General features: G+C 41.5%; 1 protein-coding gene across 1 annotated transcript; it reads left to right on the forward strand.

Moving 5' to 3' along the window:
• The first annotated feature begins 317 nt into the window (after positions 1 to 317).
• On the forward strand, positions 318 to 14342 carry ca4a (carbonic anhydrase IV a). Its single transcript, XM_080780145.1, has 9 exons — positions 318 to 739; positions 1406 to 1626; positions 5497 to 5541; positions 5654 to 5818; positions 5928 to 6073; positions 11327 to 11419; positions 11543 to 11609; positions 11713 to 11876; positions 12203 to 14342. Exons 2-9 carry the CDS (start codon positions 1560 to 1562, stop codon positions 12380 to 12382), a joined length of 927 nt encoding a protein of 308 aa, XP_080636271.1. The 5' UTR covers positions 318 to 739; positions 1406 to 1559; the 3' UTR covers positions 12383 to 14342.
• Positions 14343 to 14617: the final 275 nt, after the last annotated feature.

Raw genomic sequence — 14617 nt, forward strand, 5'->3', positions numbered from 1 at the left:
AAATATTGACATTGCTTTCTTTCCAGATGTCCACTAGGTGGTGTTATTTTACCAATCTAAACGTGGATGGACAGGATTGCTGCTCAACAATGCACACTTTGGATTATATCAGTGGTTTTCATTTCTAGGACCCCCAGTTTGATATTCATTCGGCCACGGACATTTGATTTGGATTTGGTTTGGTACATTATCTCTGGTCCCCAATCTATGCTGTAAATTGCTGGGGGCCCCCGTGGAACCCCCTCAAGGACCTCGCGCACTGATGAAGGCTGGATAGCCGAAACGTTTGTATCATGATGTTAAGAAAATAGAAAGGAGAAGACTCCCTCTTGTGCGACCCAATAAGTGTTATATATGATGTTGACCTAAGAGGATAGCGCACCAGATAAGTCAGCGCGTGTTGGTTACAAGAAAAGGGAATTAATCACCAAACACCCTTTTTTTTGTTCTCAAGAATGCACATTCCTGACGGGCCTGATAAAGGTTCCTCCCTCACACTGATAAACTGCTTTCCCTGCTATGGTGCGTGCAAGGTGTCACGCCAGTGTGCATATAGAGTACCAAAAAAAGGGGCGGTACAATGTTGCATAATGGGACATTGTGCCACAAATCATTTTGGGCTTTTGTCCAATGCAACTTCCTTCATGTTTGGTATAAGGGTTCATGTTGGGCTCTTTCAAGTGTCCTTCTCTCAAATTATCAATAATTCAAGAAAATCTTTGGGATTCAACAACCACCGGTGAGTATAAAAATAAACCCTGAAAGGTTTTTAAAATGTTTTGCTAAACTTTCACAAAGCATTTGGTAATGCTTTGAGATGCAAGGTTTAAAAAATAATGTGTGTGTGTGTGTGTGTGTGGGGGTGTTCTTGAAGGAGGGTGAATCTCAACAAACCCTTCCCTCACATATGGACACCAGCCGCTGCCAGATACCTCTCATTCTCCACACATAATCCTGTATGGCCTCACTGGCCTGCCCTTAGTGCCCTATCCTATAGTAGGCTACAGTGTGTGTGTGTGTGTGTGTGTGGGGGGGGGGGGCACACTGGCCTGCCCTGCCCTGCCCTATAGTACAGTGTGTGCCATTATGATCCGATACTGTGGCTAGTGGCTACCAGGTCAGAGACACACACACACACACACACACACACACACACACACTTTAATTTAAGTCTGAAATGTAAAAAAGCACAATTTGCCTAAATAGCTTAAGTTCACCCTTCACACAGCCCAATATAGAGGATTCATTTCATGTATTCATGTAGCCTATAGATTTAGCCACATTTTTCATTGTCACTGTAAAAAAAATGGGTAAAGTAGCTAACAAAGCCTAAAAGGACAAGGTGAAATGACAGTATTTAGGAGCAATAAGCCTCGAATGAAGACGCGTGTATAATGTATTACAGGTAGATGAATGCCCACAGGGGAGGGGCCAGCATGTTTCCTGTCGACCGTGGTCCTGATGGATAAATATGAGAAGACCCCCTGGAAGAATGCGATCGCAAAAAACAAGTCATTGTGTGTGTTGCCCTCCTATGGTCGAGTCGGAGACGCTCCAGAATGCAGCATCTTACTCCGTTATCCTTTCTCCTGGCATCCCTTTTCACGATCTGCACAGGAGCAGGTGGTGAGTCTATGCTTCCATCACAGAGTAATAATATTGTTATATCGGTAAATTGTTGAATATGTTAGAACCTATAATCGAATAATCTACGGAATATCCTTTATTGGTTAAACAATCAACAATGTATTAACTTTGTCAGTGTTATATGGATTTGTTTTGTCTACTTTGTGGAACCATGTGGATAGTTCGTGCACTGAGGAATTATTAATATTAGGCATTTGAAATCTAAAGCAGCCTATAATCAATATGACGCCCAGCTGTAGAACAGTATCAATCATTGCTATACTATTTATTATTTAAACGAAAAAGTTAACGTTTTCCACATTATTGATGTCCAAACGATCTAAAACATCCAAAAAATTAATCATAATTATCACAAAAACCTATATTAATTAATCTGCTCGGGGTTTATATGCGGGCAAATAATTTCCTTCGAAGAAAGGCACCAGAAATAGCACCAATAAAACACACGCGTAATAGCCCTGCATGCAACACTGCCAACACACACACCTGCCCTGTCCATCACGCACATTTGACACCGTCCACGTGTTCGTCACTCACTCATCTGATGATCACCGCCAATCGGTTCACCTTTTACTGACCACTGAATTCACACTTCAAGGACATCAGAATAGAATTGCCAACATTGCCAACAAAACAAGCAGAACCTACGAGATGCGCGTCCAAAAAGAAAGATCTGCTCAATCCGTCCAGTAGCCTAGGCTATAGCCTATATGCGCTTCGCTATAAATAAGTAAAAAGGTGAGTCCGAAAGGTTTTTTTTTAGAGCGTCATATAGCTGCTCCGTTATGACACGGCTCCATTCATTCTTTTCCGTGCACCTGTTATGCATCCATCAGCCAATGAGGGAGCCGTGCGTATACTGCCGCAGCAGAGAGACGCACCAAGCATGGAAAAAAGAGACCATGCAGCGCCGGACAAGATTTAGACTCTCCTATGTATTTTATCAATGTCAGAATCAATAAAATACATATACGAGACTGTCTAAATCTTATAGGCAAACATTATATATAGGCTACTTGATCGTTCAGTGTAGAAATGTAACCAAATGGACCCGTAATTAAGAGTCAATTTGCTTACGTAACGTCTACTGAAAGTGTACAATACATTTGTTAGAGAGAATAAGTTTAAAGTGAACACGGATTTTTTTTTCCGTGTTCACTTTAACAGTTTAAAAGACACGATGCGACGCTTCAGTGCGAAAGCCCTAAGTTTGGTGAAATGGTATAAATCATGTAAAACCAGGAATGCAGCATGATAGGCTATGCAACCAATGCATATTAAATGTATCATGAGTTGAGGAATATTACAGGGCTTTTTTTGTAATTGGCTAATAGCTGCTTATATATCACCACTTGCACTTTTGTAATATGGATTCCTGGAAAAGAAATACAAACATTTCAATATTTGCTGATTTGCTGATTTATCCAATAGCATTGTTACGTATATTTGTAACCCACTGATTAGTACGTGAATGTGCACGCTTTTCACGAGTTCATACCGTTGTCGTTATCGCCGAGCCCGATATCGACTTTAATATCGAGTAAAAATGTACCCCCCCCCTCCCCAAACACACACACACACACACACACACACACACACACACACACACACACACACACTCGTGATTTATAGCCTGTCTTTCTGTCTTGCCGTCGTACGTGCGGGTGGGTGTAGACCACTAAACTTATGGATTGGGGCAGCATGGTCTGTATTGACAAAGGGAATCCAGACTGTCCTGCCGAGCTGTCATGGGTAGGGAATGGGAATGAAAATTACCATATTTTGCCTATAATCAAGCTTTCCAGCTATAGGCCTACACATAATTTTCCGAATTGTTTATTTTAGGATACATAATTGGATTACATAATTGCATGTAGTCATGAGTTACTCCCAGAACATCACGACGCTATATAGTAAATTTAGTGTGGACCATGATTTGATTCGTTACAAGACCAATTAACCCGTTATCCTCTATGTAGATGATGCCAAATGCTGTGCTTGTGCTGTAAAACAGTAAAAGCCAAATGATGTGACATGTTTACGCGTGTTCTTTTTGTACGCGCGGTCGATCATGCAGTCAGTCAGTATACAGTTTCACGTGTGAAACACACACACACACACACACACACACGCGCGCGCGCGCGCGCGCGTGCACACAATCTTAAAGATCTTTACTCCTTTGTTTATCACAGCTCTGGTATCCCCATTCTCTCACGTCACGTGCAGACAAACATATTTATTTTGCCTCCATTGCCTTTTGTTTCTTTTTGACAGTTTCCTATTTCGCGACTGCTACTCCGACTGAATTCCCCTGAGAGTGGCGTTGAGTAGGCACACCAATTGAAACCCCATTGTTCCCGACGCTAATCGACCCCGCTTTGGACTAAAGATCAAAGCGTATATTGGCGAGGATAGGAATTGCTGTGCGCACCGAAATCCGATTGGATAAAGCATTATATTGACTGGATAGTGGGGATGAATTGACTGGTTGAACTTTAATTACAAAGACAGTATGGGGCTATAAAAGCAATCACCAGTAGCAGCAGTAAAAAAATAATCTGATTGATTTGTATCTCAAATTGTACAGATTAATGTATCAGTGTCATCTCTCACAGTAGCTATAGCTATTGGAATGTTGGCTCAAAAACAGTGAGATTTTGATCAATTTGATGTGTTACTATATACTACAAGATGGCAGAGAGTTTTGTAATAATTTCCACTTCTCGCTGTTTATGCTGTAACAGTCCCTGTTACATCATACTGGAAGATATTCAAAGTGTGTCTGTTTATTAATTGAGAACAATATGGTGGACGATTGGCACCATTCACCAATCTGATCCCACCCAAATGAATGCCCCATTCTGTGTTTATTTTCAATACCCATTATCATGCCAGTAGGAGGAAATTGCTTGCCAATGAGGCGAAGAGCCCCAAACATTTACATCCAATTCACTCCATTTCCTTCACTTTCAAGTCCTCCTCCTCATACAATTCTGATAACAGTCAGAGCAGCTAGGAGTAGGAGACCCTCCCCATATTTTTTCAATGGCATGAGTGTTTTTCATAAATATTTGATTTGTGAGATTGCAGTGGATATTTGTCTCAAGGTATGGGTGGTGGAACATGCAACCCCATTGTGAAATATTAATAAACCCTCAAAGAAACATGTGAGAATGTGGGCCTGTGTTTATTCTAGCACGGAAAAATAAAGCCCAAACAAGCTCAAACCCGTGTTTCTTTGTGACCTTGGACAATAGGAAGACCGTTATTGTGTATTCAGACGTGCTTGTATGACCGGGAATAACAGTTTGACATAAACAAATACTCAAACAATTCACTGTTTTCAAATAGAAAAAAACAAACTATATTGATAACAAAGAAGAATTAATAAATATAGCTTGAACTCTATCTGGCAGTTTGTCAGAAAATATGCCAAGAAAGAAACATCCTTCCAATTCTTAACAACAATCTGAGGTGTGTAACTGCAAGTTCTATTAATGCAGTATGGCATAACTGATAAATGTCAACACTTGAACCCCAGCGTCCCCATTCTGGGGGGGGGGGGGGGAGAACATCCCCCCCCCCCCCCCCCATTTTGTGCTGAGCTCAGCAGGTTGATCTTGAGAAAATGCGTGGGAGACACGCATGCATGTGTGTGTGCGTGTGTGTGTGCGTGTGTGTTTGCAAGCTTGTTTGCAACTTTGCACACACATGCATGTGTATAGCTCTGCATTTAAAATGTATTCTCGATATCACAGACCATGCATTGCACTTACTAGCATTTACTAATAGATACCTTATGGAAAACTACTTCATTATTATATTCAAACATTGCTCTTTCTCCTTTAGATTGGTGCTACCAGTCCCAGTTCACCTGTGAACATCAGTGCAATGGTAAGGTTTAGAGATAAGAACCAGTAAGGAAATGGTCAAATGTCAGCTAAGATAACAACAGAAAGGTCCCGTCTATATAGTGATGGTGTTTACTTGGCTGTCCGTTCTTTAGGACCAGTGAAGTGGGACCATGCCAACAGCCAGTGCAGCGGAAGGTCCCAGTCCCCAATCAATATTGTCACCAAGAAGACTGCTTTAGACGAACGTCTGACTCCTTTCCAGTTCGGCGACTACCAGCACAACTTCAAAAGCATCATCAAGAACAATGGCCACTCTGGTAAATAAATATTTATGATATAAACACCTAAATTAATCCACAGGGATTTTAAACTGCTGTGCTGGGTCGACGATCACTTCATGTCTGATCCTCTTCCCCACTTCCCCAGTTCAAGTGAGTGTTCCTCACCTGGCCACCATCACGGCAGGAAACCTGGTGACACAGTACAAGGCTGTGCAGTTCCACTTGCACTGGGGGGAGAATGGAGGGCCTGGCTCTGAACACACCGTTGATGGGGAGCAGTTTCCCATGGAGGTAAATTTACAGTTACAATTTAGGCATTTGGCAGACGCTTTCAATTCTACTCCACAGTTCACTATACATCTCAGAGGAAAATGTTGTACTTTTACTACACTACAATTATTTGAAAACTTTAGTTACTAATTTGATTATTATTGTGACCGAAGGTCGCAGTTAACTATGGAATCGAGCATTACCATCAGTTAGTGTGTCGTATCTCCCTTTTGACTCATACCTATCCATTCAAATGTCAAACTCTAGACGGGCCTCCCCAAAAGTTATTAGTGCAGCGCCTGCAGCCGCGCCCGGCAGCCAGCGAAAACTACAGTTCTCAACAGGCCCACCTGTCCATTCAAACTCTAGACGGGCCTGCCCCAAAGTTAGCAGTGCAGCCGCAAGCGGCAGCCGGCGTTCTCAACAGGAAAATTAAGGCCCGGCCCTACCAGGGCCCTCATCAAACCTTGTAGCCTACACTCAAGATAATGTCCCTGCTACCACCCTTATACACTGTATGGAGCTGACCTGTTCTGACATTCCATATGTTGCCAAAGCACCAGCGCTCAACCAGCAGTCTGCCGCCAACGAGGCAGATGCGTGCACGGGTTCTCGCCCTTCGCTTCTCGCCCTCAGGCGTCTTACTGTTTACAAAACATTGGACCATTTGAAAATAGCCGATCTACAAGCTGACAATGCGTAGATCGTCTATTTTCAAATGTTTTTATACATTTGAAAACTTGAAATGGGACAATTTCTACATAATGAGTAGCTACTTTAAGTACATTTTGAAGCCAATACTTTTGAATTCCGGACATTCACTTGTAACAGAGCATTTCTACATTGCAGTATTGATACTTTTACTTAAGTAAAACATGTGAGTACTTTCTCCACCACTGAATATTACAATGTCCAATGTTCAAGAAGATTTATTCCTAAATGTAACCTGGTCACATGCAGTATTACAATATCCAATGTCAAAGAAGATGTACTGCAAAAGAAACACTCTCTCTGCATACAGCCCCAGTGTTTAAAGAAACACTCTCTCTGCACACAGCCCCAGTGTTTAAAGAAACACTCTCTCTGCACACAGCCCCAGTGTTTAAAGAAACACTCTCTCTGCATACAGCCCCAGTGTTTAAATAAACACTCTCTCTGCATACAGCCCCAGTGTTTAAAGAAACACTCTCTCTGCACACAGCCCCAGTGTTTAAATAAACACTCTCTCTGCATACAGCCCCATTGTTTAAAGAAACACTCTCTCTGCATACAGCCCCAGTGTTTAAAGAAACACTCTCTCTGCATACAGCCCCATTGTTTAAAGAAACACTCTCTCTGCATACAGTCCCAGTGTTTTAAGAAACACTCTCTCTGCATACAGCCCCAGTGTTTTAAACACTCTCTCTGCATACAGCCCCAGTGTTTTAAACACTCTCTCTGCATACAGCCCCAGTGTTTTAAACACTCTCTCTACATACAGCCCCAGTGTTTAAACACTCTCTCTGCATACAGCCCCAGTGTTTAAACACTCTCTCTGCATACAGCCCCAGTGTTTAAACACTCTCTCTGCATACAGCCCCAGTGTTTAAACACTCTCTCTGCATACAGCCCCAGTGTTTTTTCATTTGGAGAAGTGGATGACAAATTGAAAACCGCTGTGAACGATGACTCCAGATCTATAGATATTTTTTGATCCGACCGACCTCACACTCCCTCAGTGGTCCTCTGTGGTGATACAAGTGCGGTCGGATGGTTCTCGAGATACACGAAGGGCTCCTATACTATTAATTACGATACACACACTCCAAACTCGCTGTGTGTTTGACCTGAGAGAGCGAGAGAGAGCACCGTGTGTTGTCATCAAGACCGGACCCCAGCATCTGGTAATACAATCTGACCGTGCCATCGGTTTATTGGCCAGCCATCTTCTGTTCACACAAGCTGCCTTTGGCCGAAACGAGGGCTGAGGTCCAAGGCGATATTATAGGAAGACAACTGCCCACTTATCTCTCTGATGTGTCGCATGGTTACTTATCTGCATGGTACTCAGTGTAGGTGTCTCAAGTGTCCTGCCATGCAAGAGCCGAGCCCAGAATCTCTCGGGTCTCATTGATGTTAATAAACAATTACAGGAAATTCTGCCTCACGTCAGCAGCGCGGGCACCGTACCACCCTGGCACCGTATCACACAGCAGCCCCTGTGTCATAGTGTAATAATGCCTTCCACTTATACCCTGCTTTCAACTTTTATGACCACCATTTAGTTATGACGTTTCTTTGATTGTGATATATAGTTCCGCTCTGCAGCTCCGACACAATGCCCACACAATCGTACTAGGAATGACCCAATGTCTCTGTGTGCGTATCTGTCCCGCGCACATCTCGAGAACCGCTTGACCGCTTGACTTCGAACTTGGCGTGCCTATCACGAGGACCCGATGTGCAGGCGTGAAGCCGGTCATAGTGTCTGCCTATAGAGCGTCGCAGTCCCACCCCCTTTCAGAACGACGAGTGGCCCAGGAAATGAATCCCAATGCATTTTTCCCATAGGCTTTTCTTAAAGTATTTATTTAAAGACGGTTACGCCGCGGACAAAGCCAACTCGGATCGTGACAAATCATGACAATGAACACAATATTTTGGGCCGATCAAATCATTATCATCGCCCCAAAACATAGTGTTCATTGTCATGATTTGTCACGATCCGAGTTCATTCAAATTCATTGGGATTCATTTCCTGGGCCACTCGTTGTTCTGAAAGGGGGAGGGACTGCGACGCTGTCTATACAATGTCCATATGTGGACGTCCAAATACTGTATGGAGATCACTGATGTCATTGATATATAATATGTATGGAGATCACTGATGTCATTACTTGCGCAAGCAGAGCGCGCAAGTAATCGTTTCGCTTGGTCTCTTCGAAGTGAAGCCAAGTTTTCTTCAACGGTAAATCTGTGCCTGGTTTGCTGGGACTAGTTACAACATTACGTCATCCTTGAGAGAGTACATGGTGTGTATATGACGTAATGTTACAAGTTACAAGTTACAAGTTACAACATTACGTCATATACACACCATGTACTCTCTCAAGGATGACGTAATGTTGTAACTAGTCCCAGCAAACCAGGCACAGATTTACCGTTGAAGAAAACTTGTCTTCACTTTTTGGAACCAAGTAACCACAGTATACTGCTAATCAAATTACAACTACATACTCTGTATGTAGTTGTAACTAGAACAACTACATACAGTCTGTGCCTGGTTTGCTGGGACTAGTTACAAGTTACAAGTTACAACATTACGTCATATACACACCATGTACTCTCTCAAGGATGACGTAATGTTGTAACTAGTCCCAGCAAACCAGGCACAGATTTACCGTTGAAGAAAACTTGTCTTCACTTTTTGGAACCAAGTAACCACAGTATACTGCTAATCAAATTACAACTACATACTCTGTATGTAGTTACTTGCGCAAGCAGAGCGCGCAAGTAATCATTTCGCTTGGTCTCTTCGAAGTGAAGCCAAGTTTTCTTCAACCGTAAGTCTGTGCCTGGTTTGCTGGGACCAGTTACAACATTACGTCATCCTTGAGAGAGTACATGGTGTGTGTATATGACGTAATGTTACAAGTTACAAGTTACAACATTACGTCATATACACACCATGTACTCTCTCAAGGATGACGTAATGTTGTAACTGGTCCCAGCAAACCAGGCACAGACTTACGGTTGAAAAAAACTTGGCTTCACTTTTTGGAACCAAGTAACCACAGTATACTGCTAATCAAATTACAACTACATACTCTGTATGTAGTTGTAATGTGATTTGTAATTTGTAAATCTGTGCCTGGTCTGCTGGGACCAGACTACACAGATGACCATATCTCTTACGTCATCACTGAGAGCTAGTCATACATATACACACCATGTACTCTGGTCCCAGTTCTCAACGATGACGTAATGTTGTAACTGGTCCCAGCAAACCAGGCACAGACTTACGGTTGAAAAAAACTTGGCTTCACTTTTTGGAACCAAGTAACCACGGTATACTGCTAAACAAATTACAACTACATACTCTGTATGTATAAACTGAATTAAACACATTTCTCAAGAAAATGGTAAAGTATCTATCATCTCCGACTTCCACAATTATGATAATAGGAGATTTCAATGAAGACCATTATACTGAAAAAGATATAAATATAAAGACCTTCATGTCAAGATTAGGCTTTAAACAATTAAATACAAATCCAACTACAGATTTCGGAAGTATTTTAGATCATGTATATTTCAACAAATTTGAAAGTATTATTACAGAAATTGAATTTAGAGACACATATTACTCTGATCATGATTTAGTATTAATATCACTATAGTACAAAATGAAATACATTTAAAACAATTGACAATTTACAATAAGTAATAAAATAATTATACTGTATAATATATTTTAGTTTATATACCAGTTTATATACATTTCTTTCATCACATATCAATGATTCATTTTTCTGTAAAAAAGTAGTTAGGTAGCAAATAGTTACACGTAATGATTATACATTTCAAACGTTCCTTCACAGAGATACTGAGATGTGATAGTTTCCAGCGGTCGAAAGTACTTGCGCGCTCTGCTTGCGCACTAGTAGGCCATTTATGGCCTACTAGTGTGCAACAAGCAAGTATGCACTCGGCAGAGTGCAGTTCTAGTTGATATATAATATGCCCATATGCAGTGGTGGAAAGTAACCAAGTACATTTTCTTAAGTACTGTACAATTTAGAGTTATTTGTACTTTACTTGAGTATTTCCAATTTCCAATACTTTTACTTCTACGCCACTATACATCTCGGATCCAAATACCACTAGGAACTTTGGTTGCTAGTTACTTTGTAGATTTTGATTACTATAACAAAACATTAACCACTTCAGCCCTATACCCATTTTGGCTTTTGTACTTTTACTCAAGTACGTTTTGAATTCCGGACTCTTACTTAAACTGAGTATATTTACATTGCAGTATTGATACTTTTACTTAAGCAAAATATTTTAGTACTTTTTCCACCACTGTCCATATGGGCATATCGGTTGGACCGGCAGGTTCTGGACAACCGCTGATCCGGCTTACACCGGGCTAATTGATGCTTGCACCTCTGCGTCTGTTCAAGATCACTGAGGATTGTATTGTGTATTGTTGTGGATTCCTATAATGGTGCCTGATGACACCTTGGTAATAATGGCATAGCATCAGTAATGTTGTGTTGCTTGTCTTTGCAGTTGCATATTGTCCACATGAAAAAGGACTTCACAGACCTAGGTAAAGCACTAGGAGACCCAGAAGGAGTTGCAGTCCTTGGGTTTTTCTACGAGGTAACTATACTAGTATAGATTATAAAAGAATGAATTACAATTCAAAAATATATATTGTTTATTCCTGGCAGAAAATGCAATCCTCAATCAATCACTAAAACGTGTCACTTTTCTGCTTTGCAGGAGTCCAGCAGTGCTAACAAAAAATATGAGCCTCTCATCAATGCCCTGAAAGTCATCAAAACACCCGGTCAGTAGTCATTGCAACAGTAGTCTTTCGGTACAGTTAATGGCAAGATTTGTCTTGATAACAACAGCTAAAATGTTTTTTTTGCCTGTACTGTTTCTTTTAGGCAGCAACACGTCTTTGTCACAAATCTCCCTGGAGCAGCTGATCCCGTCTGAGCAAAGCCTGACCAACTACTACCGCTACAAGGGTTCTCTGACCACCCCCGGTTGCCACGAGGCTGTTGTCTGGACCATGTTTGAGAAGCCCATCCCTTTGAGCAAGACACAGGTTAGATTACAGTGCTATCTATCTATATACATACCTACCTACCTACCTACCTACCTACCTACCTACCTACAGTATCTATCTATCTATCTATCTATCTATCTATCTATCTATCTATCTATCTATCTATCTATCTATCTATCTATCTATCTATCTATCTATCTATCTATCTATCTATCTATCTATCTATCTATCTATCTATCTATCTATCTACCTTCACTTGCCCTATACTGTCATAGTTTATTACATTACTGCCTAAAGGCCTAGCCCTATACTGTCATAGTCAAATGATTGAACATCAAGTGTGTGCTGTTTCTGCTTTTTCCCAGCTGAAGGCGTTCTCTGAACTCCAGTTCCAAGGCGGTAAGCCCATGATGGGGACATTCCGACCGGTGCAGCCCTTGAATGGTCGTACGGTGTATCGGTCCGGTGGGGCTGTACTCGTGGCTAGTGCAGCCCTACTCATGGCCTCTGTGACAATGGCCTTGGGTCTGCCTCAGTACAACTAGAGGAAAGCATCCCACCACGCTGCATCTATGAACACAATACGTTCTCGGCAACATATCTATCTGTAACATATTTGTAGCATGGTAGCCGAGATTATTATCTAGATAAGAATAAACATGATCAAATAAGAAATATGTTAAATTGGAGACAGTCTCGGTCATGGCCATGGCCATGGGGACTTATATTTTCACAGTTCAACAGTGTTAATGGCCCAGCGCTCCTCCCTTATGTCACAAATGACAAAGGCATTCATTGAATGCCTTATGAAAGATGCCATAAGGGTGTATTCAACAGCCATGCATGTGTAATGAGGCTGCTTTTGTTAAGTCTTAACCAAGCATTATAAATGTGCCATAAGTCAGGCTGTTACCAGCAGGTGCTCATACACATCAAACAACTGTCTAACAGTAACAACACAAGTCCAAACACAGCTTGGCACCTTCTGCCAATGTCCCGACCTTTGACAACATCAGCCTAAACACCAGCATTCCCATTATAGTACATCACACAGCGCGATAAACTTTACACCTCGTCCTCCTTGTCCAATGTCGGTTAAATTTAGCTTCTGCTAATATGAATATAAGTGGTGGTATTCGGGTTACGTCTGTGCTCACAGTGCAGATGACAGGACCATGACCCCGCATGTGACGTACGTGTTGCTCTGATGGAACATGTGAATGGCATGTGGTCTATTAATAGAAGAACCGCGCTGTCATAAATAAGCTGCGTTCAAAGCCAACCATCAAGGGGTGTCCAGTTTGTCTCTATGTTGCAAACACAGGGAACACTTATTTCTGTGCAACTGTCTGCTGAGTGTTATTGGCCTTGCCTTTCCCTAAAACGTATTCCAGTAGCATATCCGGCCTCAGGCTGATCCATGATGAACATGACATTTGTCCACATTACACCACAGACATAATTGTTCTTACTTTATACTCGAGGCAATTATGAAGTAACTGCAAATGGCCAGTGTGTGACATAATAAAAACAAATGCTGTTCTGAGAGAGGTTTTAAACCCCATGCCACACACGAGTTACACGAGCACGACTATGATGAAGACGCAGGGATGGACTGTGTGGGCTTCTTATACAGAAGCTGCTTTGCATCCTGCGTCTGATTAGCAGGTCATGACAGTAATGATTCGAGGCTGGAGCATGAGATTTGAGTCAGTAGATGGAATGTGAACACATGGATACAACAAATATCTCTTTCTTCTGTAGGCCTACATTTTACAGTAGCATAGAAAGGCATGTTAGTGCTTTCCTTTTTGTAAAGGCCAGTGGACTGGCCTTGAAACAAAATAAGTGTCATGCACATTGTAACTGCTCTAAACACAGTGCTTACAAAGAGTGCTTGAAACACACACACACACACACACACACACACACACACACACACACACACACACACACACACACACACACACACACACACACACACACACACACACACACACACACACACACACACACAGAGCTAGAGTGTGACTCGCTTCTTTCATTCTGACCTGTGAAGTTCTCTGAGCTTACCAACAAAAAAAAAGAAACAAAATCATGTGACTTGTGTTCATGGCTTTTATTACCAGGGTCTCTGATGCACTGAATGTTATCTACTGTGAATTGCACCTGATTGAGTTGTCCTCCATTTATTCAGAGGACTTGTTATGTATTCAAACCAGAGATCGGTGCAATTCTCTTGAGAGAATGATTTATCGTGATTTACTGGAAAGGAATATGTATATTTTCCATTGTTTCGTAAAGCATCGAGATATATTTCTATGCTGTGTCATTTGTACTCAATGTATTTATGTATTGTATTATGTATATTGAAGAAACACAGTGTTATTTATGTTATATTTCAGAGTTTTCAATGAATAACACAGCATACATACTCTCAACGGATGTCCGGAGTTGTTTGTGACCAAATCAAATTAAGTTTACTCATAATGTTCAAAAAGTATGAAACTGTTAACATGTATTTGGATGTTTTGCTTGAAATAATATGGAGGATGTGTTCCAACTGAACAATAAACTACTGACGTGTGTTTTTAATGGAAGTCCCTTCCTCTGCATCTCTACATTATCGGGAAGAAAACACTTAACTCCAAAATGTTAATGTTTCAGAAAATAAAAAGCAGGTGTTTGCGTGTTGAGTGTTGCGGAGGATGAGAAACATTAGCAAATTACGGAGTGTTGCGGAGGATGAGAAACATTAGCAAATTGCGGAGTGTTGCGGA

This window comes from Protomyctophum bolini (genome assembly GCF_963924005.1).
Source record: "Protomyctophum bolini genome assembly, chromosome: 13".
NCBI lineage: Eukaryota > Metazoa > Chordata > Actinopteri > Myctophiformes > Myctophidae > Protomyctophum > Protomyctophum bolini.

Bases quoted from the DNA above. Each gene is read 5' to 3' on its own strand.
- ca4a (XM_080780145.1), top strand. From the start codon at position 1,560: ATGCAGCATCTTACTCCGTTATCCTTTCTCCTGGCATCCCTTTTCACG. The intron at 1,627-5,496 runs GTGAGTCTATGC...TTTCTCCTTTAG, and splicing joins GATCTGCACAGGAGCAGGTG to ATTGGTGCTACCAGTCCCAG. The intron at 11,610-11,712 runs GTCAGTAGTCAT...TGTTTCTTTTAG, and splicing joins GAAAGTCATCAAAACACCCG to GCAGCAACACGTCTTTGTCA.